The following is a 27,993-nucleotide window of genomic DNA, read 5'->3' on the forward strand; positions in this document are numbered from 1 at the left end:
AACCCCAAGATGCTGATAAAAGCAAGCGGCCGGCTTCAAGCTTGAGACAGGCGGCGGGCTGGGTTGGGACTTTCTGTCCACCGGGGAGATAACAGCGGGCCTGGCCGCTCCCTGAGAGGAAGGACCCAGCAGATGGCAGATAAAGCGTTGCTGGAAAAGTTGACATGAGCATGAATTGTGGGTGGGGGTCCATACCCAGGAGTCTCTTTCTGCTTGTGCCCTCGGGGACCATGGTTTAGGGCCGGCCTCGGGACCGCGGCCTCCGGCGCTGTCTGTCAACCGGGCAAGACAGCCCCTTCCACACATGCTGAAACGGTCCAAGAACGTTCCGGAGAGCTCGCTGACCAGTGAGTTGATGTTTCTCGCTTCTGTAGGGCGCTGGCTTTGGCGCGATCCTATGGCTGGGTGGGCTTGGAATGGTAGGGAACCGCGATGTGAGCTCAGTGTGACCATCATGGGAGGACAGGAGGGTGAGCTGGTGGGGACGAGCATCCCCCCGGCATGGAGACGGGAACCAGCGTCTCGTGGAAGCCAAGGTGTGTGCGTTGCTTTACGAAACAGGCAGCCGGTGTGGCCAGGTGCATGTGCGTGAAAGGTCAGGCTGTCTGACCAGTGTGTACACGGCATGGACGTCCTTCTGTGCACTCCTGGGTCATCACACACTATTTCTTTGGGGAGTTTTTAAGGATTAAGGGCACCAAGGCTCGGGCTTCGAAACCGACTGGTCTGAGAGCCGTGGGCCAGGTGGGGACACGGGCTCTGGTCTGCACGGGGCGGGGTGGCTGGGCTGCCTTCCCCTTGCAGCTTCCCAGAGGGTGAAGGGGCCCAGAAAGCGTGTGGCCTGGGGAGGCAGCCCTGAGGCCACCTCGCTCCATCCCGAGCAAGGCGGGGACGCAACACGCAGCCCCCGGCGGTGGGCAAGCCCTCACATTGCCCCTGTGGCAAACGTTGGCAGCTCAGATCTTTCCACCTGGGAGATGGAACCCCTAACCAAAGGGCAACGGGGAGACTTATACAAAGGGGGGGCTGTAGCGTCTCCGGGAAGGGGCCAGGTGCCATCCGCAGATCTGATCACCAAATGCGGGAAAGAAAGGAGGCCAATGCCCCATTCAGGACTAAATACTTCAAGCCCCTTTTAATTATGTTTTCATATTTTGAGTGTGATAAGGACACCGGGGTTAGTTTTGAGAGCACCTGGTGGCTTGGAACTACACAGCGAGATGTTTTTCATTGCGATAGGAGCTAAGGATTTGCCCCGAAAATCCCACGGGAGGGAGGAACGCGGGCAGGGGGGTTCAGGGGACAAAAGAGGGGCACGTTGACAATTGTCAGAGAGCATAGAGGGTCCCACCTCCCCATGCATCCCACAAAAGTGTGGAGAACCCAGTGCAGACATGTCTCCAAACCCCTGCCATCTGCACCTGGTTCAGGGAGAAGAGTTTTCTTATCGAGGATGCTTGTGGGTGTGCTCGCCAAAAGAAAAAGGAATCCTGTTTGTTAGTAAGACGTGCAGAGGAAATGGGGTGTCCAGGAGGGTTGATGGGCATGTCATTGGATCAAGGACACGAGAAGGGCAATTGGAGTCTATGAAAATGCCGAACTCCAGGCCACTCATCTCTCCCGCGTGGGCCTCTTCACATCCCCCTGCCGAGACACCGCCACGTCCCTCCACGGGATGTGGAGCCCTGTGCAAAATGCAAAACACACACACGTCTGTTTTCCATGCCCCAGCGACACAGCCTGTATGTTATGCTTCCTCCATCTCCTGCGAGAAGAGCCTCGAAGAGGATAAAGGCAGCAATTTCAGGACAAATCAGGGGTCTGCAGAGGGGGCGGCTAATTCCCAGGAGGTGCCTGGAGTCCTGAGTTCTAATTCTGTCCACACGGCTGGATGCCCTGAGGTGATGGGGGTGCATCCAGCCCTCCCCTGGCTCCGTCCGCAGGCTGGCCTGTCCCGAGGGTGGGTAGCCAGAGAGCCACACACCTGCTCTCGGCTCCCACCTCTGGAGGCACCAGGAATCCGTGCCAGCGACCAGACAGGAGCCCGCACTCCTGGTCCCTGCATGCAACAGACAGTGGCCCCTATCCTTTGGCCCTAGGACTCATGGTGCAGATACCGCTGATGGTGGGGACAGCCTTGAACACTTACACGGCATCACCCTGCATATTGCTTTCCTGGTGACTATTGTGGGAGTCGGCTCGGGCGGCCGTAACGAATAGCCCAGATGGCATGGCTTAAATAATAGACATTTATTCTCTGACAGTCCTGGAGGTTGGGAGTCCGAGATCCAGGCGGGGTTGAGGCTGGGAGTCAGAGATCCAGGCGGGGCCGAGGCTGGGAGTCGGAGATCCAGGCGGGGCCGAGGCTGGTACCTCCTGAAACCTCTCTCCTTGGTTGTGTAGACCCCGTGTCCTCCCTGTGTCCTCACGTGGTCGTCCCTCTGGGTGCGTCTGTGTTCTCATCCCCTCTTCTTATGAGGACCCCAGTCTTATGGGATCAGGGTCCATCCAATGACCTCATTTTACCTTAATCCCCTCTTTAAAGAGCCCACCTTCAAATACAGCCACATCCTGAGGTCCTGGGAGTGAGGGTTTCTCCATGAGAATTTTAGGGGGTCACAACTCAGCCCCCAGGACTCCCCTTTCTTGGGAGAGGAAGGCATCCACCTCACTGCTCACAAGCCCCTTTGGCCAGAACCACAGCTTCTGATGCTGGAAATGACTCTTTCCTCTCAAAGCAGCTTCTCCTCCAAGGGCTTCAAACGTCCCTTTGGAACGTTATCGCTGGGCCTGGCTTTGTCCCCTCTGAGTTTCTCCGGCAGGCGACGCTGAGGTTGTGTGGGGCCCCTCTTTGGTCCGCCTTCACACGGAGCCCGACCCAGCACTGACCCTTTTCCAGAGGGCTCACTTCCCCTGGCCCAGCCACATTGGCTGGACGTGCACCTCCAAACGGACCTCGGACTTCCCTTTATAGCCCACATACGTCACTGTGCTTCCTTCCTCGTGGGGGAACGTTTCAGCAATGATCCCAGAGTGGCCGAGGGTCATTGGTGGCATGGCAGGGCCACCCCCCGAAGGGGAAGGCGGGAAGCTGTGAGCCGGGAAGTGCCTGAGACCCCCACCATCAGGCACAGGGACACCACCCCCTGCCTCAGGCCTGACCCACAACAGGTGCCAGGTGCGCTGAGAACACCTTGCAGGAGGGGTGGTCTCTGCTGGGCTGGGCCAGAGCACCCCCTTCACCCACTGCTCTGGTTTACAGAGCCCTGTACCCCATGCCAAGGGGCCAAGGTCACCCTACAATGTACCTCCCGGGCACATGGATGATTTTGGGCAACAGGCCACGGAGTACCAGCAACAGCAGGAAAAGCTCTATAAGCCTCCCAAAGTGCCAGAAAATAGAGGACATCAAGTTTCCCTTCATAAAGGAAAATTACATTTGCAAATGAAGTGTCTATTGGTAAAAATGTTTCTAAACTGGGAAGACGACTACACCCAGAGATTTCTTATCATCCGAGAGATCCTTATTAACAAGAGCCCATATTTACCACGCATTTCCTGCTTTCCCTTTCCCCATAACTGTCCGTCCCCTTTCGGAACCCAGAAACCCCTTTTCTGATGTCGAATCAAAGATGGCTTATAAGCCCTGATCACCTGGCTGTCTCTCTGAGCCTCATTTTTCTTTGTGAACCCCCATGCATATACACGTAGTTAAGGCTGGTTTTCCTGATAGTCTTTTATCCACTTAATTTGCAGGTGTCGGAACAGAATCTAAGAGGTTAGAGGGGAAAAGTTTTTTTTCCTCCCCTACAACCTCTCCTCTCTGACTCTCCCTTTTCCCAGCCTCCTCGCTCGGTCTGTCCTATGCAGAAAGACTTCTCACTCACTAATGAGACACAGAGCAGAAAGGAGTTTACCTGCTTCCCCCAGGTGGGGAGATAAGTGTCTCTCATCCGAAGAGGTTGGCAACTGTCTCTGGAGAGGGGCTGAAACACTGTCATGTCCTGAGGGGTGTGTGTGCACCCCAGTTGCTGGTGGCCTCCAGGCTCATATTGGCTCTTTCTACAAAGGTGTTCCATCCTTGGCGTACCTGGGTGACTCGGGTGATTAAGTGGCTGAGTCTTGATTTCGGCTCAGGTCGTGATCTCAGAGTCATGAGATCAAGCCCTGCATTGGGCTCCGTACTCAGCAAGGAGTCTGCTTGAGATTCTCCCTATTCCTCTGCCCCTCCCCCACCTCTCTCTCTCTCTAAATAACAACAACAACAATAATAATAAAGGTGTTCCATCCCCAGCCAGGTCACCGGTGGCCGCACTCCTGGTGATGTCCATTCAGCCATCAAGGGTGTCCCCTGTCTTTGTGTCCAGCCCTTGCTGATCTGCCGTGATGCAGAGCTATTAGAAAAAAATCTGCTTAAATATACAAAACCCTGCCCCTGCAATCACCAGACACAGAAAGAGGTTCCGTCAGAATATTCCAGAACCTTTCATTGATTTTTTTGGCTTCTGCGACACAACCAGCTCCCCAGCTCCTTGCCCTCTCCAGATGGCTTTTAAAGCCACTACTCATCATATGGACACCAAGGCAGGTGACCTCCCTGTGAACTGTGGTTGGTCCCTTAGGATGATGCCAGCAGTGTCCTTACCTGCCTGGACCTTTGTGACATAGGAAAACGGTAGCCCAATGGGCTTGGCTCAGGGCCAGACAGAGTTGCCTCATACCCCAAAGTAGCTGCTGTGGACCCATATCCTCATCACTCATTCTTTCGTCTTTTTACTGGAGGCCTCACCTCTCCCACCCCTCAACCATCCCATACAAGAGAAGCAGCCTAAAATAATCCCAATAGCAACTCTGGGGTTTGGAATGGGTCCCTACACAAGCAGCAGGAATGTGGACTAAGCCAGTAATGGCCAGTGACAGTGGGCTGTGGAAAAGTCATGCCTGGCGGGAAAAGTTGGTTCAATCCCAGCTTGCGGAAAGCGGTCATCAGGGATGCACGTGGAACGTATTGATGCTTTCAGGGGAGTTCCAGCCAACTTACAGAAGTGCGGTGATTTTTTGGGGGGACCAGGGGTGTGACAATAGGATGGTGGCCCCACACAATGCTCCAATGGGGTACTGCCAGCAAAGTAGGGCCATGGAATGCACCCCAAGAGCTCCTGCATGTTCTGTAGAAGCTCATTACTGTTGACTCCCCCGGGGACGCAAATGGAAGCTGAGAAGGGAGGGTTCCTGCCCTGCTTGGAACTGACCTCTGACCTGGGGTCTCCTCCTGTTTAGATGCAGCTTTGGGGCTGGTGCATGGCGACCGTGCTGGATCTTGTGAGCTTCCTGGTCCTCCTGAACTCAGCGTGGTGCGGACAAGCACAGCTGGGTACGTACAAGCAGGTGCTCCAACCCCGGGGTCTGGATGTGGTGGGACTGCCACACCCCCTAATGCTAGAAGGGGACAAACATCTCTCCCCCAGACCTGAAGCATCTCCCTCCCCACCCCCTGCCCTGGTCGGGGGGGGGGGGGGAAGGAGTCCTTTTGCAAATCAAACTATAAGTGGATGTTTCTCCTCTGGCAGAATCAGGGACCAAAAAGTGAAGACTGTATCCCCAAATGCCAAACCCAGCTGGGGTGTCAGACCTTCTGCCTGTCCTGCAAAAAAACTTACTGAAAAGAAAAAAAACCTCAGACGCCTGGTGGCTCAGTCAGTTAAGCATCCCACTCTTAATTTCGGCTCAGGTCATGATCTCAGGGTTGTGAGACCCTGGCATTGGGCTCTGTGCTCAGCAGGGAGTCCCTTTGTCCCTCTCCCTCTGCTCCTCCCCACTTTCTTTCTCTAAAATAAATAAAGAGGGATGCCTGGGTGGCTCAGTCAGTGAAGTGTCTGCCTTTGGCTCAGGTCATGATCCCAGGGTCCTGGGATTGAGCCCCACATCGGGCTCTTGCTCAGCAGGGAATCTGCTTCTCCCTCTGCCTACTGCTCCCCCTGCTTGTGCTCGCTCTCTCTCTCTCTGACAAATAAATAAATAAAATATTAAAAAGAAAAGGAAAGAGGGGCGCCTGGGTGGCACAGCGGTTAAGCGTCTGCCTTCGGCTCAGGGCGTGATCCCGGCGTTCTGGGTTCGAGCCCCACATCAGGCTCCTCCGCTGTGAGCCTGCTTCTTCCTCTCTCACTCCCCTGCTTGTGTTCCCTCTCTCGCTGGCTGTCTCTATCTCTGTTAAATAAATAAATAAAAAATCTTTAAAAAAAAAGAAAAGGAAAGAAAGAAAGAAAATCTTTAAAAATATATAATTTAAAAACAAAAAAATCTGCCAACCTCTAAAACCTCTCCCCAAAGGTGCAAGGGAATGTAGAAATCTTACCGCAGGTGACCCAGTAAAGAGGGTGCACAGACAGGGAGAGAAATCTCCCCTGGGAACATGGGCACCTCTTCTCTGTGAAGGCTGGGGACTGACATTCACTCCTCTGATGATCACATTTCACAAATGCTCCAGATCTGGAACCAGACATTCTGGACTTGTGACGTTTGCATAGCCTGTCCATGAAGGGCCACGTGCTTCTCTGTATTTTTGTTGCCTTTGCTTTTGGTGTCAAGTCAAAACAAAAAACAAAAAAAACAAAACACACACACACACACACACACACACAAACAACTCATTGCTGACACCAATATCAAGGAAGTTACCAACCTGGCTTTTTGTTTTTATTGATTTTTTTTTCTTGCCTAGGAGTTTTGTGGTTTCAGGTCATACCTTCGAGTCTTTAATCCAGTTTGAGTTAATTTTTTGTGAATCTGGTTAGTGGTCTCATTTCACACTTTTGCAAGGGGCTGTCTGCTTTTCCCAGCACTTTTAGTTGGAGAGACTATTCATCTCCCGTTCTATATTCTTGGCTCCCTCACTGTAAATTAATTGGTCCTTCCCTGCTTTTTTCTCCCCCAAGAGGGAGAATTAAAATCCTCATGGTTAATTTCTACTTGTCCTCACCTGTGGCAGGTTCCTTCCTGGTCCAGGTGATGCATCAGGTCCCCAACTCCCAGTCCTACCCCAAAGAACAAAGCTCTTCCCGAAGGCCTGGGATGGAAGCCTCTCAATTCGACTGACCAGGAAGGCCCATTTTGCATTCCCTCCCAGAAGGTTTAGAGAGTCCCAAAGTCTCCACAGTCTGCCCTGTGATTTTAAATTTTTTTCTGTACTTTTTTTCTGTATTAAAATATTGTTTTTCCTGTATTTACACTTTTTCTGTATTTTAAATTTTTTTGTATTTTTATTTCTCTGTATTTTAAGAATCAGTTCCTGTATTTTTCCAAATTATTGTTGCTATAGGTAACTTGTCCGTATTTTTCATATTATTTTCTGTATTTTTCAAATTATTTTCTTTATTTTTTGCATTATTACTTAACTAACCTGTACTTTTCAAATTATTTTCTATATTTTTCTAATTATTACTATATTTAACTTTTGTGTATTTTTCAAATTATTTTCTGTATTTTTCAAATTATTGTTGCTATAGGTAACTTGTCCATATTTTTCAAATTATTTTCTGTGATTTCTATATTTTTCAAAATATTACTTATTTAACTTTTCTGTATTTTCAAATTATTTTCTGTATTTTTCAAACTATTACTATACTTAACTTTTCTGTATTTTTCAAATTGTTTTATTTTTCACATTATTACTATAGCTAACTTGTACTTTTCAAATTATTTTGGGTATTTTCCTAATCATTACAATATTTAACTTTTGTGTATTTTTCAAATTATTTTCTGTATTTTTCAAATTATTGTTGCTATTGCTAATTTGTCTGTATTTTTCAAATTATTTTCTGTATTTTTCAAAATATTATTATTATACTTAACCTTTCTGTATTTTTAAAATTATTTTCTTATTTTTCAAAATATTACAATAGCTAACTTGTACTTTTCAAATTATTTTCTGCATTTTTCAAATTACTATTACCAAAGCTAAGTTTATGGGTATGAAGTGACTCCTCATTATGGTTTTGATGTGCATTCCCCTGATAAATGATGGTTCTGGTCATCTTTTCATGGGCTTGTATATGTCAGTGAATTATTTACTTTGAAATGGTTAATTTTGTGTGTGAATTTGGCCTCAGTAAACAAACAAATGTAAAAATCTATGCCTGATGTTTGCAGATTGTCTCCCCTCATCTATAACTATAACGTCCCCTAGGGGTGGGGGGGTCTAATTCCTACTAAGTGTTTTGGGGTTTTTTAAATTACAGCACAAGAGAATATATCTCCTATTATAAACATGCAGCTAGATTCAAGGAAAAGAATGTTAACCTGGAATTACATAAGAAATGTGAGTCGGCAAGAATGCATAATATACACCCCACCCAGCTCTCCCAGCATGCCCAACTTTCCCACCACACAACGCCCAGAGGTGAGTGTTCATGGCTCATGCCTTCTGGCTTTGCTCCTTGTAAATCTTGAATTTTCCTGTGAAATGACTCTTGAGTCCACTGCCTGCTTTTGATTTCAATTCCTACTGCTCTTGTCGGGGAGGAAAAAACATTTCCTCCATCCTCTTAGATTCTGGGATAGGGACATGCAAATTAAAGTGACAAATGCCAGAATTTTTCAGGAGAAAAGACATATAGACTTGTTCTTAGTTTAACATTGTACATACATGAAGATTCCCGGAAGAGAAGTAAACACCTAAAGAAGTGGTCAGACCAGGGAGCTTTCCTGCCATTTTTTAAAGGGGTGAACAATTGAGAAGATTCCATGACAGAGGAATGGGGATTTCAGCTTTTGGGGCCAATAAATTTTTGGAATCAGTGGGTGAAGTAATGGCCGATACGGGTTATTTTATAAGGTCTGTCTGTGCAGTGTCTTCTCGGTGCTGGTGGTCCCTCTCCAGTGATAAGGGTCACTGTACTCATCTTGGCACAGGACAGGGTGGGGGAACTCTTCACAAAGGGTTCTGTGCCCTGCTTTTATGTAGATAAGGAGGCAGAGAGCTCCTCCTTTGTCTGTCCATTCTCAGGTGCCACTAGCTCAAAATGATCCTTATGCCAAAGTGGTGTATTTGGGATTGGGGCAAATCCCATATATAGGATGGCCTCCTTCACTCAGCTTCTATATGGCGGGAGTAAAACTTACACACTAAATCTCACGGATGAGGTAGAATATAATAGCCGGCTTTTCTGCACCTGCCTTCATTTTTATTTCTCCCCTCCCACGAGGGAGGAGGGGGAAAGATGTGGATTTGCCCATTTAATGGACTCTACCCCCTTTACGTTAAAACAGCCCACCCTGGATTCAGTCCGTGTCTTTGGGTTATGTTCATTCACTCATCACCCAGTTCACATACTCCCTTAGTTTCATTCTAAGGATGTCAGGGAGGAAAAACTTTGTCATCTACCCTCTTAGGTTCTGTCTCCGGAGGCCCGCGAATTAATGGGATGAAAGATAGATGAACAAGAGTGAGAAAATGAATTCCCATGCATATGGAGCTTATAAAAAAAGGAGCTCGATAAATGCCTAACGTTAAGGACTTATGTATCTAACCAGTAGGAAGAAGGGAAGAGAAAGTAAAGCTCTCTGGTTAGAGCAAGGAGTTTTCCAGAAAAAAATGGGAGATAACAAAGTTTGTGATAATGCTCGTTCATACAAGTGTAAGAGGTCTTTCAGTCTTCTTCGTGGCCGTAAAACTTCGCCCTGAGAGGGCATTTATGGTAGGTTTACCCTCTGTCTTCTTCCTGGCACTAAAAGCACCCGAAAGAGGGAATTTATGGCAGCTGCATTTTCCAGAACGTTCTGCTTTTAATCACATAAGAGAAACTCCCCCCAAACTGTTTCTTTCTGCATGTCTTGAATCCAAACGTCTTCAGCTTAAAATCATCTTCATACAATTCTGGGATTCCGGGGGGGGGGGGTCCCCACAGCAGGTGGGGGTGTGCTCTGGACAGCAGGCTGCGAGGAATCCATTTCTTCTGCCCCGAATCCTGCCCCTGGGGCACTTTCAGCCCCTGAGACTTCCTCTGTCCATGGGACAACCATACCTGTACCCCTGCCAAGGCAAACTGTGGGGAGGAGGACTCCTGTTATATTTACGGCTTGTTTTAGCAGGAACTTTTTTTTTTAAAGGATGTATTTATTTATTTTGGGGGCGGGGAGAGGCAGAGAGAGAGGGAGAGCATTCCAAGCAGATTCTGTGCTGAGCGAGCGGAGCTGTATTCCGGACCCTGAGCTGAAACCAAGAGTCAGAGGCTCAACCAGACCCTTTTGCGGGATTTTTTGTGGCTTCCTCTGGCGCCACCTGCAGGCTGACGAGGGTCTTGCGTTGTCTCTAGAGATGGAGACTGTGCTTTTAAAAAGTAATGAAATTAAATTTTAACCTAATGACACAGATAGAAATGGGTCCCTTACCTTCCTTTACAAGTGGGTCATTTCTATGCATTTGATAGCTTTCTGTGGCTTGCTTGATTTTTTTTTTTGTTTGTTTTTTTTGTTTTAAGTGTTGGCAGTTGTTCACGGAAGGCATTGATTTAATGGCCTTCCTGTCCAGGGCTTTTTTCAATAAATTCAATGTGTTTGGGGGAAGCATCTGGCTTTCCTCATGTTGTCCTGTAATTTAGAAACAATGCTAACGGGCCTGTCCCCTCCGTAATGGTCTCCGCTTTCTGTTTTGCTGCGTTTTTTGCTCTGAATTCAAGAAAACGTACATTTAGTGTTTCCGTATGAATTAGGAGACTGCCTGTTGGTCTAAAACAAAAGCAAAAGCAACACAAAAACCCAAAAGCAAAAACCTTCTTTGTCCTGTCCAAGGGATTCATTTAAGTCCCTGCTGTTCTGAGTGTTGGTTTTTTTTTTTTCCTCCAGAACAGATTTTGTATATTCTTGAAAATTTGTGTTTGGACCTCTGCTGAGATTATCACTTTGTTTTCCCCCCTGCACTGATCTTATGAAAACAGACCGTGCACAGTCCTGATAGAATGTAAAAAATAATAATAATGTTGAATTCAGTGCAGGAGCGTGACATTTGGGATTTACATTTTTTTATAGCTTTATTTTTTTTTTTAAGATTTTTGTGTTTAAGTAAATGTCTACCCCCAAGGTGGGGCTCGAACTCACCACCACTCAATCAAAGCCTCACGGTCCAGAGACTGGGCTACCCAGGTGCCTCACTTTTTTTTTCCTCTCTCTCTTTTAAAATGAAACTGGTTCTTTTTTAAAAATACCCTCTGAGGGGCACCTGGGTGACTCAGTAGTGAAGAGTCTGCCTTCGGCTCAGGTCATGATCTCAGGGTCCTGGGATCGAGTCCCGTGTCGGGATCCCTGCTCCGTGGATGGCCTGCTTCTCTCTCCCCCTGCTCGTGCTCTCTCTCTCAAATAAATAAATAAGATCTTTTAATAAAATAAAATAAAATATCCTCCTAATGGTCTTGGGTCCGAGCTCTGCCAATGACATGAAATTGAGTGTTTCTATTTGTTCTTAAAGGCCGTCCGTTTTTGCCTATGGGTGTTTTCTGTGTTACTGATCTCTGGTTCATTTCCTTCCACGGGCTCTGAGCAGACTTGTTTTGAGAGTTTTCTCCTGCAGGAAAAAGATGGGGGGGGGGGGAGCTAGCTCTTTTGCAGAGAGAGGTACTAGTGTTTTAAATTAACTGAGTGGAGGAGTGGAGGGCGAGCTCCTTCCTGCTGGTTGGAAAGTGAAGGAGCTGGAATGGGGCCCTCGCTGGGCTGCCCCCTGAGGCCACTTTTATCTTAAAGCACGGCCTGCACATAGTGGTTTAATTTCCTCCTGTCCCAAGACTTCCTTTGGGAAAACATCATTCTGTTTTTTAAATAGCCTGACTTTGAGTTTTTTGTTTCTCTGTTTGAAGTTGGCAGTTGACTGGGGTGTTTTCTTTTTGCAGACTCAGAAAACGTGGCTGCAGACTTTCTCCCTGGGATTTCGGGTTTTCCGTTGAGTCTGCACAAAGATGCTCGCTCGCAGGGGAGACGGGGATGGGCGTGGGTTGCTTCCACCCTTGAAGGCATCCCTAGAAGTTCTGTGCTTTATTCCTTCCTTAGCGGCCCCCACCCCAGAAACAGCCGGCTGGGGGGCAGAATAGAGGAGGCTGTTTGCAGCCTGAGGACCTCCCAGGAGCCCAGGAGGCTGCCTCTGGCTTTCAGCACGAGATTTGGCACTGACACAGCAGAAATCCGTGATGCTCTGATTTAATTTTCCTATGTTTTTAACTTGAGGAAATATGAGTGTATATAATGACCCTCCTGGTCTGACTCCACCTGACCAGCCACATGGGCAGTGAGCCCACACGTCTGCCCGCCCGGCCGCCCTGCGCCCGTGGAATCTGGGATTTCACAAACAGGATGCTGGTCTGCTGACTTTTTTTTTTTCCCTCCACGTGGTCGCCTTGCCCGTTTTTTTTCCAGTTCCTCATTCCCCGCCCCCCCCCCCCCCATGTCGGCGCGCTCAGGGAAAATGCCCCGGTAGGGGAAAAAGGATCAAAAATAAATAGTCCCAGGCAGTCATGCAATGAAAGGAACCCAGGTCGGACACTTGCTACAATGTGTATGAACTTTGCAACTGTGTCTGAGAAAGCAGCCGCGAAAGGCGCACTTATATGAAGCCTCAGGGATAAACAAATCCTGTTACAAGAAGGTCAGGTAGTGTTTGCCAGGGGCTGGGGAAAACGGGTGAGGTCTACTTGGAGGGGGGGATGAGAATGTTCTGGAACTAGACGTAGTGTTTGCACAACATAGCAAAGGCGTCCGATGCCCCTGACGTGCATGCCTAGAAGGGACCGACATGGTCCGTTTCGTGGTTACGCCTACTTGACCACAAGACAAAAGAAAAGTTAAAAGCAAATTTGCAAAAACTTAAAGACAGAGCAATACAGAAATAGATGTAGGAATATGTCAATGAGTCAAGCAAAATCCCCAGCCCGCCCAGAAGGCCCACACGGGTTCGGGAGCAAGAACAGGGTCTATCACTGAAATCAGCAGGAAACCGGGACAGGCGCTCGCAGGCAGTGCGCTCAGACGTGGCAGAGATGGGAGGGACCTTGCCTATTCTGCCAGACACAACCCGTGTTATACCCGTTCTCAGTCCCGATCCAAGGGAAACATCAAAGTCCCATTTTTTATTTTTTTAAATTTTACTATTATTATTATTATTATTATTATTATTATTATTATATAAAAAGTCCCATCTTTTAGACTAGTGGGACATTGTCTGTTGCAGCAAAGTTCCCACAGAGACAGGTGGCAGGACCCCCTTATGGACACTCCAGGTACAGAGGCTCCCAGGCCCCAGGACAGACACGTCTGGGACCCAGAACCGGCCCCAGCTCCTTTGGCTTTTAAAGAGATTTGCACACGTCTCCGGGGAGACCTGGTACAGTTGCCCGTTTTCTAAAGGGAATGCAAATGAGCAAGAAGTGGGAGGCGTTTTGCGTCCTTTCTAGAAGGAGAGAACATGTCATATGTACATATATGGTTTTTTTAAATTTTTTTTTTTAGATTTGTATTCACGGTCATAATGCACGAGTGGGACATTTTTGTGAACCCCTGATTATCTAAGAAGGTGCTTTTCTCCTCGTCTTGGTCACAAACAGGCTCGGCAGTACTGAAACTTCTTTTCCAACATTTCCCCCCCAAAGCCTCTGAATGAGTTGCCCGCTGGCGGCCCCCTGGTCGGTGTTTTAAGGCTGTCAATCTCCTGATTTTTATGTAAATCCCAGATTTTCCTGCCTGGTTTTCAGGGGCTCTCTGGCGTCCGTGTAATTCTATGCTGTTCCTCTAACAACGGGCTTTGGGGCTGCCCCTGCTCCCTCTAGGTCTCAAAATACGTGTTTCCTTTTGTTTTAGGATTCCCAAGCAACTGTTTTTTTGTTCTTGTTTTGGGGGGTTTTTGTTTGTTTTGTTTTCTGGAGCAAAACCTTTCCACAAGAAAGGGTTTCTACAGACTCAGAAATGGAATGTGTCCTACTTCCATGTCTAGGGGAAAAAAAATCCCCTGTTATTTCCTAAGGCAGAATCATTTCCCGATTTGGGGGCGCATTGCTTTTCTTTAAATGAGGGCAGCAACCCGGGGTCTGGTAAGGGCCAGGTCACCTGGGTGCTTCCAGAATCCCCTCCCCCATTGTCTCCGGATGCTTCCAGAATCTCCTTCCAGAAGGCATGCCGGAGGACATACTCCTGAGTGCAGGCCTGGCTGGGTTCTCAGGAATTCTCAAGCATCTGGTCTCCCTCACTGTCCCGCCCCCTCCCACAGGACGCTGTGGCCGCTCACCCTCTTCTATCCCTGGTGACACTTGTTGGGGAAACGTAATTAAACACAAAATCCATCCCCCCAACCCCGAGAGCCTCCCCACAAAGACGAAACAGCTCCATTACCTCATAAGCGTTAATAAAATGCATTCGCAATTAATCACATAAACTGACACCACCCAAAGGAGGACAAATGAGGCCCCAGCCAGGGTGTCGGCCACCAGCTCTTACCTTTGGTAGAACCTCAGAGCCACAAAGAGAAGTGGGAAAGCATTATCGTGGTGCAGACAAGCAATTGCACTTTGTCTATACTCTTAAGTTCAGTGACGGGGCTCTGCAAATTAGACTGACAGAAGACAGATTAACTGAGCAAAGGCATGCACGTTCTAGATGCTGTTAAAAATTTTAGGTGGCAGGAGGCGGGTGTCTTGATTAACAGACGAAAATGTCCCCAAGGTTAGACCTGAGCGTTTGTATGCCATTTTTCACAAAGAGCACATACATTGTTCACATGTGACAAGCGGCAGGAAAAGAATTTGAGGCTGCCAGGGTCACCAAATTTAGGGAAGATAGATGTTTGAGGGACACTATTGGAAGACAATGTTTGTCGTAGTAGGTTTGTTTGTACAGGTCCGTCTTGGTGCCAAATTTCTGTCTTCTTTAACGTCCTAAAACTTCCCCCAGAGAGAGGGAATCGTGTCATGTATGTTTCTAGAAGTTTCTGCTGTTCCTCCGATAAGAGAAGCTCCAGGAAGGTTTCCTTCTGCATCTGTTGGTTCTCAGTTGTTTTCAGCTCAGAATAATCCTTACACCATATTGGAATCCGGGACAGAATTCGGGACACCGTTGGTGTTACTGGCCATTGCTGCCGATGAGGAGCTCCTTGCATTACTGCAGGGATAGCGGTGTCCCGCCTGTCTCACGTAGCGGGATGTGCAGGCTGGTTATTACGGGCAACGGGTACGTTTCCCATAGGTCGTGGGCCTGAGTTCTGAGCATAGCCGAGGAAGGTGATCGTTTGGGGAACAAATGGGAGGTTTCAGCGAAGTTTGTTTTGCAGATTGCGGTCCATCTCTGAGCTGGCGGGTGTCTAGAATTGTCTCCCCTGGTGAGATCCACTCTGCCCTTCCCGGTCAGACAGACGGGCAGATGGGGTGGGCGGCAGCTTCCGAAAAGGGAATGTATGCCCCGGTTTTAGGCAGACAGGAGGGCAGAGAGCTTTCGTGTGTGTGTGCACCTGCTGTTTCTTGCTTGCCTTCAGCTCCAAACAACCTTTGTGCCCAAGTGGCCTCTTTGGGGTGACGTGTTCCGAAGCCCCTAGAGCACGAGGGGTGGGGGGATTCCCGATAACTGATTGAGCTGGATTCTTTGCAAAAGCTGGGCTCTGCAGGCCAGGCACGAGACCTCGTGTGCAACGGGACTCGGAAGGGGTCTGGGTGATATTCGATCCCGGACTGGGAGGTCCTTTTCGGGGACGCCCCGCCACTGTGGAACTCTCCCGGGATGGAGTCCAGTCCAGGGGAGCCCGAAGCGTGGGTGATGATAGGGTCTTGACGGTGCCTTTTCCAGGTCAGAGAGGACAACACATCCTTCTGCATCTTCCGTAACCGCGTGCTTCATCGGGGGGCCAACCTGACCGTGAAGGTCACCTGTGACGGGGTCGTGTCCCAGAAAGTCCTGCCTTTTGCGAACCCAGGTGAGGTCCCCTGCGCTGGTGAGCTCCCGGGTCCCGCCACGCCGGACGGGCACCCTCGTCACCCCTCAGGGGCGGTGGGTGACCGTGCAGCGCCCGAGGCTGTCGGCTCATGTCTTTCTTCCCAGGCAGGGAAGGTTCCGGCGCCGTGAACTTCTCCTGTGTCATTTACAACGTCCGCTTCATGAATTGCAGCTGGGCGCCTGGCCCCCGCGCCCCCGCCGACGTCCGCTATCAGCTTTTCTGGTGGGCCTCCTTGTAAGCCGGGCACCTTCTTTCCACTACCTGGGATCTCTGCGGGGACCGTCACGGGAAATGCCAAGCGAGCCGTGGGGCCCCCGGGGACGCCTCCCGGAAATGTCACAAAATCACAGAACCCCGGGAAGAAAGAAGGGTTTGCCCGTCCTAAAGAGAGGAGGAAATCCACAGTTTTGCAATTTTGTCGTGCACGGAACGGGTGGTAACGGCTTCGTCCTGTAAAAGGCGGGATCCTTCCCCGTCGATACCATGTTTCTGGGATGCATATCCCGCTCTGGTTTTGTGCTTATTCCGGGACGGATTTGTCTTGTTTTTTTAGAGGGTTTTCTGGGTTGGGGAGGAGATTTCCATGTTGATATCGTCGCCCATATCAGGGTGTTCCCACGTCCCTTTTGCACACGACAGGCACGAGGACGAGGCGGAGTGCGCCCACTACGTCGTGGACCCCACGGGGATACGTGTGGGCTGCCATTTCGATGAACTCGGTGAACCCCAGCGTACGGACAATTACTTCTTCCTGGTGAACGGGACCAGCAGTGAGACGGCAATCCCGTTTTTGGACTTTGTTCCATTTGAAGCCTATAAAATCGGTAAGAGGCTCCCTCGACGTGGGTTCTCCCCCCACCCACCCCACCCCCACCCAGGAGAGCTGGCTTCACTCAACTGAGCTTGCACCTGCCCTGTGGGACACGGCGCTGGGCTCTGCACCAGCCTGAGCGAGGTCCAGGATCTGTGCTCGGGGTCTGGGAAACAGAGACAGAGACGGGCACGGTGGTCCCGACTGTCCCCTTGGGGTGGGATGCAGGAGAGGCATGTGTTCACGTTGTGTACCCATTTTTGCTGATTTTTGTCAATTGCCTGCAAATCTTGAATTTGCAAATGCTGATTCATCATGGCTGCCGGGGTGGAATTACAGGGTTCGTCATGTTTTATGTGTGTTTCTGTTTCAAGACATCTTACGTAACGCACATTGCTAATGAATTAACAGTGAATGGAAGGCCCACGGCCCTATACCTGGAGCCTGAAGTATGCTTATCTAATGTGTGCATTTTCTCCAAGAGGCACATCATGGCCTTCTTGTGTGTAGGAATGCAAAAGAAGAAAAAATTTTCCTCTAGCCTCTTAGGTTCGGTGAGCGGGGTTTGCAAATTAAACTGAGAAACTCTATAGCAGTAGGAAAAAAGCATACAAACGTAATTTTAATTTTTAAGTTTGATATGCATGGAGGGAGGGCTTCATAGAAAAGAAATTAAAAACCCAAAGAAGTGGTTAGACTCAGGAACTTATATCCCATTTATTTTTTAATTTTTTTTATTTTTAAAATTAAAGTTAAATAAATTAAAATTAAATCAACTTATTTGTATTTTTTTACTTATATGCCATTTAAATTAAAAAGCAATTAATTGTGGAGTTAAAGAAAAACGGACTTGTGCTTTTAGAGGTGGTAAATATATAGGGAAAGTAAGTAATGGGACAGAGGGTTATCTTAGTAAGGTTTGTCCTTCCAGATTCATCCTGGTGCCGACTTTCATGGACAGAAAACGTCCCCAGAGACGGGATCCACGGCAATCCTAATTTCTCAGAAATTTCTGGTTTTAGTCAAATAAGGGAGGCTCCAAGAAGTCTTCTTTTTGCATCCATCATTCTCAATTGCCTTCAGTTGCAAATAACCCATGTGCCAAAGTGTCCTGTATTGGAGGTGACATTCCTGTCCCCTTCGTGCTCATCAGAGAGCATTCTAACTGTATGCTTGGGGGCCGTTTTAAACGGTGAAATCACCAACCCAAAGCACAAAAGTGGGAACAACACCACACTCGACAGGCCACGGGAAGGGCGCTGGTTTGCGATCTGAGAGCAGAAACTGGAACACAGAGAGCATTGCCGTGTTTGGCGTAAAGTGGGTGAATCCCCCCCCCCTTTTTTTTGGCTACTCTGCACGTCTGCAAATAACCTGGAGCATGGTTTGCATCCTGCATCGAATGAAGGGGTCCTCAAGCCGTGTCCTCACGGCGTCCGGTTGCAGAGAAAGCATCTGGGGGACCGGTTGGCGAGTTTGACTCAGCCGAGTGTTCGGATGCTTTTGGGAAGACCAACACTCAACTGGTTTTGTAGGGTGCATGCAGACCCCGGGTGCCTTAGGTCCCCGGGGTAGTAGGGCATCCCGGAGATGAGGCACGAAGAAGGAGGACGTGCTCGTCTTCTGGCTTCTCTGCGTGGGGTCCCGGCAATTTGCAGCGTGGACGCGGAGGGCGGGTACGCGGCCAGGAGGGGTGGCGTGCACCACGGAGGGGACAGCCCCCCGCGTGCAGACTTCGCTGGCTGGAGCTTTTCCTTTCCAAGCCCAGTGTGCATTCTCTTTAATCCTGCAGAAAAAGAATCACGGGACACGTTCCTACCCAGGCGCATCCCACCAGGACCCCCCCCAGTTGGCCCCTCTGCATTGCAGATTTAAAACCTGCCGGGCTGTGGGCGAGGATTTTTTCTTGTCGTTACTGTTTTGTTTTCCGTAGAAAAGTATGACCCTCCAGCAAACGTCACGATGTCCTACAACGGATCGCATCGCATTATCCGGTGGGAGAACCCCGTGATCAGATACGACCTTTCGAGTCACGTCTTGTATTATGAGCTGGACATCCAAACAGCGGTAAGAACCCCCGACCCTGGTGAGCGACCTCCAAACCGTGTTCCGTCCCGTTTTCTCGTGCAGAGCTCAATCCCGGCTCACGGGCGTTCACCCCTGCTCCTGAAAGTTGTTCTCTGCGAGTCCCTGTGCCCTGTCTTTGCCCTCAGTGGGCAGTTCGTTCGTTCCTTTTTTTCTCCCCCAGGAAATCCACTTCTTTATTTTTATTTTTTAAAATAATCTCTATGCATAACGTGGGACTCGAACGCGGGACCCCGAGATCGTGAGCCGCACGCTCCTCGGACTGAGCCAGCCAGGGAGCCCCGAAATAGTGTCTGTTTTTTAGAATTGTTTTAGGTTCGTGGCACAACTGAGGGGAAGGTAAAGGGGTGTCCCCCATGCCCCCTTGCGTGCACACATGCATGGTCCACCCCATTATCGGCGTCCTCACCAGACGGTGCATTTGTCGGAATCCGTGAACGTGCGTTGGCCCCCGTGCGTCACTCACTCTGTTGTGTGCAGTAGGATTCACTCCTGGTGGTGCTTGTTCTGTGGGTTCGGACAAAAGCACAGCAGCACAGATGCATTGTTATAGGGCCGTACAGGGTAGTCCTGCGGCCCTAAAAATCCCCTGTGCTCCACCTGCTCGTTGCCTTGCCCCCAGCCCCTCAAGACTTGTGACGTCTTTACCGTTCCCATGAGCTGCTTTTTTCAGAATAGCAGAGTTGCGACCCTACAGGACGCAGCCCCTTCTGTGACCTTTTTTGAAACTAAATGTGAAAATGGGCTGGGAACAGCTGGCTCACGGCAGGTGCACTGGGTGCTTCCCCGAATCTTCAGCTCGCCCACCTGTTCCCCGTCCCTTCAACCCACTTGTGCTGACAGAGCTTGGAACCTGAGATCTGGACGCATCCCTGCCTCCTGGAAGTCGGGGACTTTCCACCAGACACTCGGCAGCTCCGTTTCCCCATGGCCTGGGGCCTCCACCTGCACCCCAAGCCCAGAGCCAGGCGGGGAGGGCTGCTCCGGGGCCCCAGCTGTGGGGATTCGGTCCCGAGCACCCCAGACTGCAGGGCCTTTGCACATACTGCTTTGTCTGCCGGCAGGCTCTCCCTCCATCCCCAAGGGCTGGGTCCTCCTCCATAGGCACGCCCGTTCTGTAGCCAAAATACCACCTTCCCTACCCGGCCCAGATGCAAACAGCTCAGCCGTGGGCATCGTTCAAAACGGAAACTAGGTCATGTCCCTTCTGCCCTGAAAACCCCTGCGAGGCTGGGTGTGGGTCTTGGGTTAGAGTCAGGGCCCCGGATGCGGCTGCCGAGAGTATGCTGCGGCTGGTCCTGCCCGCCGGCATCCTCCTTCCCGGAGCTCCTGTGAGTGACATCACACAGGTGACCTCACAGGTAACTGCATGCACGTGAGCTCACATGAGTGACCTCACACAGATGACCCTGCACAGGGAACAATGCACAGGTGACCTCACACTGGTTCCACACAGGTGACCTCAGGCAGGTAACACAGGTGACCTCACACAGTGCAGCCCTGAGCGTCCCACACATGTCCAGCCCCAGGCGCCGGGACCAGCAGGAGCAGCCACCCTTTGGTAGCGAGCTCCCCTCTGGCTTTCTCCGCAGAGCCTCGTGGGTGCACTCGCTAAATGTTGGAGGAAGAGGAGGGTCCTTGAGATGCTCAGTCCTTGCTAGACATTGCAATGTTCACGGATGCAGCACAAAACGCTACTGTAGGGGCCTTCTCACCCCTTGTGAATATCCCGCGAGCAAACTCACCAGCCAGAGATACATTCACAAGAAGGAAACTTTGTGTTCAGGAGAAACAACTGTCCGTCTACCCTCTTAGGTCCCGCACCCGGGAGCTGCAAATTAAATAAAAGGGCGATGAATGGGAGGGGCAGGAGGAGGCAAAAGGTGTTCATAGGCATGTGAGAGCTCACAGAAGAAGTGACTCTTGAAGAGCTCAAGTCAGGGGTTTACCTACCTAACAAGCAGGACAGGAAAGGGAAAGAAAAAGCTTCTAGAAGAAGAGGAAATAGGGGATTGGGCAGATAAGGGAAGCTCTGATAAGGTTTCTTCATATAGTTCTGGGGTTTCAGGTGGGTTCCCACATTTGCATAATAGGGCTGAAAACAGAGATACTAACAATCTTTCCTTCTTTACAGGGCAGCTCCTCCAAGACAAAGCCCGTAAGTATCCCTTCCTTTCTCTGTGAGTCCTCTGTGTGGGCCCAAAGGCCCATCAAACATCAGTGTCCACTGATCACCTTGGCTATGGGGTCCCAATGAGCCCCTTCGTGGCCGTCGGGCTCTTAGTCTCGGATTCAGAAGCTGTGTTTTCTTGAAAGCCTCTGACTCAGCTCAAGCCGCTGGTCATTGTCCACTCCATGGACAGAGCAACGTCCTTCCTCCAGACTCACCTCCTTGGACCTTTTCAGTTCAAAGATCGTTGTGAATTGAACAGCGTCTGGCAAAAATTCATGTCTGCCCAGAAGCTCAGCATGGGGTCTTATTTGGAAACAGGGTCTTTGTAAATATAAGGGAAGGATCTGAGATGAGCCCATCCTGGATCAGGGCGGCCCTAAATCCAGTGGTAGGTGTCCTTGTAAGGGACAGAAGAGGAGACACAGGGGAGAAGCCACGTGAGGACAGAGGCAGAGATGGGAGGGATGTGGACACGAGCCCAGGGACACGTGGAGCCCAGAAGCTGGAAGAGGCAGAAAGGACCCTCCCCTGGAGCCTCCAGGAGGAGTGTGGTCCTGCCCCGCCTGGATCTCAACAGCCCTGCCCCGCCTGGATCTCAGCTGCCCTGCCCCACCTGGATCTCAGACTCTGGTATCCAGAGTTGGAGAAGAATAGGTTTCTGTGGTTTTAAGCCGTGGGGTATGTAGTCATTGGTCACTGCGGCCCCAGGACACTTGCACAGAGATGAGTGTACCTTGTACCCTTTCAAGGGCAGCAGCTATCCCCCACCTCTCAGATGCTCTCTCATCCATCACCTGAGTTCCTGCAGGTGTTACGCGCTGATGGGATGCTTCCCATGGACCACACTTGCAGCGGCCAGGACAAGTGCAAAGAGGGTCGAGTGCAGTGTGAAGATGCCCCCAGAGGCCAGCCTTGGGGAGACAGGTGTCCTCTCTGGGCCCCATCTGAGGCTCAGATGACATCTGAGACCTGGTGCACCACGGACATTGGACAAGCAACACGTGTGGCTTCCCGCTGCCGAGGGGACTCTCCTTGGGGACCAGGGGGAATCCCTGCTGTTGCCCTCAGCTTTCGTCTGCATGGGCTGGCCTGGAAGTTCCCTAGGTCCACGTGGGCCCCTCCGGTACCTGCCCCAGGGCTGTGGTGGCTGAGGGGGCAGGTAGCATGGGATCCTCGGAGTCTAAAAGGAGCAGCACAGCTGGTAAAGGCCACATACTTCTGCCGTGGACACGTGAGAAGAAACTTGGTTCCTTGAGGTGAAAGGAACAGTCGAGAACATGTCCCGGGGCTTCAGGGTTGTGCAAACTTGGGTCACTGCCCATCCTCATATCTAAGCTGCAAAGAAACACCAAGGGCTCCAGGCAGGGACTCTGTGTCCTACTCAACTCCCGCCCCAGGACGTGGTTGGATGAGATGGGAATTTGCAGGGGGGCATGCCAGGGGAGGAAATGCATGGCTTCCCCTGGGGACCCTGCAGGCCGTGCCTCCTTTTCCTCACCGACCACTTGGTCTTATGGTCTGTCTTACTCTGCTGGCCTCTCCAGACTCACACATCCTGGGACACCAGGGTGCACATCCTAGGTGCGGTGGCCAGAGAGGTGGCCCTCATCCAGACGGACACATGGGGCCAGTCCCAGAGCTGGCCTCGTTCTGGCCCGGGGGGGAAAGGCCCAGCCAGGGGTGTCGGATTCAGAGTCCAGAAACTGCAAGGCCAAGTGGGGCTCCTGCCTTCCCCCACTGGCTGCCAGTGTGTAGATTTGGGATAACCGCAAGCCACTTTCCCAGGGCGCAGGGACTCTGCGCGAGGGGTGGGCGCACCTCAGGGAGCCGTGGGTGACAGGCTGGAGTCCATCCTCCCAGGGAGAGCCCCTTAGGGTCCCTGCTTGGGGCCAGAGAGATGGACTGAGGCCCCGGGCGTCTGGCGTCGTCCCTGCACAGACTCCCAGAGCTCAGACTCCTGGGGACCCTCCCACCTGCCGCCTCACCAACGCCGGCCACAGACGGTGCCCTCTTCTCTTCCAGGTTTTCCAGAGGGGACAAGATCCGAATGTGTACGTGATGCCCCGTTCTGCCGTCAGACCCGACACCACGATCCGGGTGAGGGTGCGTTACCTGTATAACGACCTCTGGAGCGAATGGAGCCCAACGCTGCGTCTCGGTGAGGGCCCCACTCTTGTGCGCCGCGGAGGGATATTCGTTGGGGTCCCCGTGCGCGGTTCCGCTTCTGGGTCTTACGAGGACACCTGCCATTGAATCCAAGGCGAGCTCATCTCGGACCCTTCCCTTCATCGCCCCTGTGATGACCCTGTTCCCATAAGGTCCCGTTCCTAGGTTTCGGGGTTAGGGCGTGTGCATCTTTTTGGGGATTCTTTGAGCCCACTGCAGCCTCTCTCAGTAGAGGGGCTCGGGGCAGTCCCTGCCCAAACACCATCGGCAGCGTGTCCCGCTGCCCTGCACCCTCTCCTGTGTTCCTGGGGTCACCCTAGGAGGATGCACCCCCAGACTGAACCACAGGACACCAGCCCCTTGGGCTACTCTTCCCTTAACCCTGCTCAGGTGTCTGGAAGGCCCTGGTTGCTGGCCACCCCCCAACCCAGGGGTGTCCCCCTCCTCCCTGAGGAGTCAGCCAGGGCTCAGGGGTGTTCCACCCATACCCTTGGGTGCCCTGTCACCCTCTCTCCTTTATGGGGTCACGGAGGGGTATCTCAAAGCCAGGGGTCTGCAACGGGACAGCTCCCATCACGCAGCGGCACTGGCGGCAAGGAACAGAGAGGCAGGGTTTTACGGCGCTCCGGGGGTCCTGGGGACCCCTCACGAGGACTCTAGCGCACCTGCTTGCAGGGGCATCAGAAACCCCACAAGGCAGGCATCCGCCGGTACGCCCCTCCAGGGGTCCCACACATCCGTTCTGGTGGGCGACAGGGCATGAGCTCGAAGTATGCGCCAGCGGGATGCCTAACAGCTCTCCAGGCCAGCACCCCCGTCCCAGAGGAGCTTGAACGCACGTGTGGGGCTCGTTCTTCCCAGAGAACAGTTCATGGCTCACAGAAGCTGCACAGAACACACAGGTCAAGGCAGCGTTCCCCAAGGAAAGCCTCCAGGGCAATAGAAAACACAGCTCTGTCCCACCCTGGAGTTTCACGGTTATGCATTCATTCCTTTGGCTACGCTGCACCGTGTTGAAAGTGAACGTCCATTAAGAAGGAATGCGTTGTGCGGTACTAGTTGCGTCCTTGTGCAAATGTATATGGTGGGCACTCTCTCGTGAGCAGGGCGTGGAGGACACGGCGATGGAGAGGAGGGCCGGGGTGGGCACAGCACCGGAGGGAGGGTGCGTACTCCACGGCCAGCGTTCCCACCTCCTCTGGAGGGTCTCTCTTCCTGCGCTGCAGCCCTGCTTCCCCCAACACACCCACCACCCATAGTCGGGTAACAGGGTCCGAGGCCGCGGGTGTGCGCAGTGAGGACCACCCGCTCCCGCGCACGCGCGCTCCTGACCCTCGGCCCCTCTTCCCCGCCAGGCGTCCCGGAGCAGAACTTCCGCGGCGTCCTGGTCGGCGTGGTGGTGGCAGCCACGGCTGTGCCCGCGCTGGTCCTCATGTGCCTCTGCAAACGGTGAGCCCCCAACACCGGCGCCAGGACCCACCCCCCAACCCCGGCGCACGAGGCCGCGCAGCGTAGGAGCCCATGGGTGCCTGCCTCATGGCCGGGGAGGGCGAATCCAGAATGGGGCGTGGATTCCAGGTTGCTGAGGGCTGGGGAGGAACGGGGAGTCACTGCCCATGGGGTGGGGGGTCTCCTGCTGCGCGAGCCACGGCTGTCCAGGGCCACAGAGCCACAGTGGCGCGGTCCGTCTGGCCGGTGCGGACCCCGCCTGGCCGCGGAACGTGCGCGCTGTGTTGGTGCAGGAAGAGAAGGGGGCCCGCGGCACCGGGGTGTGCGGCCCCACTCGCTGGCCCTTCACCGTGTCCCTGTCCTCGCAGGTTCTCGGTCAGGCACAAGCTATTACCCCGCATCCCCAAGGTGAAGAAGGAAATCACGGGGACCTTTACGCCGCCCCTGGAGGTCAGTGCCTGGGACCCTATCTCCCCCGAGGTGGGGGCAGCCGCTCCCGGTTCTGAGTCTTGGGAGGTGGGGGCTGCCCCGGGGGCGCAGTGTGGTTGGGCAGCGGTCTCCTGTGCTACCCAACACGGGTGTGCAGTTCCCCGGGGAGGCCTGGGGGGGGGGGGCACAAGGATGTGGAGGGGCCACGGGGGTCCAGCCGCTTTCAGCACAAAACTCCTTGGGGAGGGGGGACTCACCACAAAAGCCACAATATGGGCCTAGGATAGAAACAGCCCCTGGCCCCAGCCGCTGGCTGTTTCTCGGGTGAGGGACCCTCCCCGGGGTGGCGCCCCTGCCCCATCTGACCTTCCTTGTGCCTCAGCCCCGCGTGCTGCCTGGTGATGAGTAGAGGGACGCCTCCAACATGGGGGCTCTGGTTCTGGGCTTGAGGCTGTTTCCTTGGGAAGCCCACCTCCTCCGACTCCCCCTGGGGCTTCCACGAGGCCTGGCTGCCCTCCCAGCGGGGTTTAAGGTTCATGGGTAAAAGTGGGGCGAGGTTGTGGGGTTTTGCAGGGGGCTTTGCAGTGGGTCTCAGCGTTCCAGCGGGAAGGTGTTGCTGAGTTAGAGGACCAGCCCGACTTCTCGGGGTCCTGTCTACAGCTTACACTCTGACCAGGACAAGTGGTCCCCAGACCCCTTGTAGGACCCTCTTCTCCAACGTCCGGTCCAGGAAATGCAACTAAGAGGCCAATGTCAGGATCTGTATTTTACCGTCGGCAGGAAGGGACCCCTCCCATAACATCCCGGCTAGAAGCACGAGTCTCAGCCTCAGGCTGGCCGGGGTCTCCCCTCTTATATTGGGGTGGCCTCCCTGAGCCCTGAAGCAGCCATCCACTGGACCCCCCGCGGCCACCACCGTCCAGGCTGGAGGGAGCTGTGTCCTCCAAGGGGGACCTGCCACGTGGGGCATCACCCCTGCATGCAGGGAGGCTGGGGCGGCTTGCATGGGCAAGGTGGGTGTTGGGGTGTCTGCAGTGGAGACCCCGTCCCCGTGAGCCATCAGCTGCATTCCCTGGCCAGCTCCGGTGAGCACGTGTCCACGTTCTGTCTGTGGATTTGCCTGTTGTGGGCAATGCAGATCAAGGAGGGGGGGTCCCACGCTGCGAGGTCCAGCGTGTCTGCTTCTCCCCCAGAGTGTTGTGCGTTCAGGGTCCGGCCACGGGGCAGCAGCTGCCAGACCTGTGCTCCTGTTTGTGGCTGAGTGATCTTCTCCTGCGTGCACACCCACCTTTATTCACGCATCCGTGCACCGGAGGGAGGGGGGTGGTCTCCACCTTTCCGCCATGGGGAGCCATGCGGCCCTGCACTGAGGCTTTCTTGGGGGTACAATCACGGTCTCGCGCGTGGATGGTCTCAACGCTCCCCGTCTTCTCTCTCCCAGGTCACCTGGGAGGCGGGCCACTTGCCGCCGGGCTCCCAGGAACCCGAGGATGTCCTCATGGTGGAGGAAATGTGACTGCCGTGGGGACAAGCGGAAATTGTGGCTCACCCCCTGCTCCCGCCACTCCTGGAAATGTCACATATCTGCATCGTCCCCTCACATCTGGGAAAGGTTTCTCACCTGACCTGCAACACCGCCACCCAAAACCCAGCAGCACGGCTTTCCTGCTTTCTGCTCGTGTCCACGCGGGCGGACGGCTGTCCGTCGGTCCATGTCTCTGAAGCACAAAGCAAACGCTGAGGGATGTGGAGAGCGGCCGGCATGCACCCCAGGCCCTGTGTGTTGGTCCTACAGGCTCAGAAGCAACCGGAAAACGGGCAAGAACGTCCACGTGGACTTGTCCACTGGTCACTCCGTCCCTGCAGAGATTTGGAACCAAGGAGGTAGAAGGTCCCCGTCCCCATTATGCACCTAGCCCATCCCAGCGTGACGAAAGACAGAGGCATCCGGGCGGTGGGACCGTCTCCAAAGAGAGGGGCTCCCTCCTGGGAACACATAGGCGCCTTACCGAGCCCTGGGGACACTCACCACGCTGTGAGCCTGGCCGTGGCTGAGGATGTGGGGGGAAAGAAAGAGCATCTTTCTTCAGACAGATATGCCCCAGCGTCTGCATTAGGGAATTGGCACCTGTCTGGATTCCTTCCAAAGTCGTGTCGTTGCTTTTAAAGACAGCTGTCTCCGTGGCACGTGGGGCCGGGAGGCAGGCGTTCCCTGCGGATGTGAAAGGCATTGGGGGTAAATACCGCTGCTGAGACGTCCGACGGTCTTGCAGGTCGTTTTTTCCTGAGGTTTTCCTGCGGAAAGCAGGATCGGGACGTCCTTCTGTCTGTCTCTCCGTGCGTGTCTCTCCTGGAGCTCTCGGGATAAGGAAAGGGATTGGGGAAGGGGACCGCCAGCTGTCCCCCCAGGAGGCCGACGCCAGGCACCCAGGACTCGGGATAGTGACACAGACGTCCGCTTTTCCCGTGCACCTTTCCGCTCGGGGCTCACGGGGCACAGAATGGGGACGGTCCGTGGCGAATTTGCGGCAGCGCCCGTCTATCGCGTTTCTCTACAATGCATGCTAAAGATCGTGGTGCAGCTGTGACCATACAAGGAAGAAAACGCGGTTCCGGACTGTGTGTGCTCATGCCAGGGCACGAGGAAGCCCACAGGAGGCGCTCACGCACACCTGGGTGGGGAGATGCACACTCCGATTACACGGGACACCCCGATCCACTCACAAGTCTACACTGTGGGAAGCCTGGGGGGCTCAGTCGGTGAAGCGTCTGCCTTCGGCTCAGGTCATGATCCCAGGGTCTTGGGATCGAGTCCCACGTCGGGCTCCCTGCTCAGCGGGGACTCTGCTTCTCCCTCTCCTGCTCCCCCTGCTTGGAGAGATAAATAAATAAAAATGTTTTAAAAAATAAAAAAAAAAAGTCTGC

The 27,993-nt window shown here is 52.7% G+C and overlaps 1 protein-coding gene across 2 annotated transcripts; it reads left to right on the forward strand.

Moving 5' to 3' along the window:
• Positions 1-27,987, forward strand: LOC130541834 (granulocyte-macrophage colony-stimulating factor receptor subunit alpha-like). Of its 2 annotated transcripts, none has more exons than XM_057308443.1 (12): positions 1-347; positions 5,281-5,374; positions 8,238-8,398; positions 15,808-15,934; positions 16,060-16,177; positions 16,595-16,779; positions 18,700-18,833; positions 20,986-21,009; positions 23,047-23,182; positions 24,546-24,639; positions 25,008-25,089; positions 26,510-27,987. In XM_057308443.1, exons 2-12 carry the CDS (start codon positions 5,281-5,283, stop codon positions 26,582-26,584), a joined length of 1,230 nt encoding a protein of 409 aa, XP_057164426.1. In that variant the 5' UTR covers positions 1-347; the 3' UTR covers positions 26,585-27,987. The 2 variants fall into 2 exon arrangements, with proteins under 2 accessions (XP_057164426.1, XP_057164399.1); XM_057308416.1 differs by having other exon boundaries at positions 7-347; positions 16,060-16,189.
• Positions 27,988-27,993: the final 6 nt, after the last annotated feature.

The sequence above is a fragment of the Ursus arctos genome, chromosome X, assembly GCF_023065955.2.
Source record: "Ursus arctos isolate Adak ecotype North America chromosome X, UrsArc2.0, whole genome shotgun sequence".
In the NCBI taxonomy this organism is placed as follows: domain Eukaryota; kingdom Metazoa; phylum Chordata; class Mammalia; order Carnivora; family Ursidae; genus Ursus; species Ursus arctos.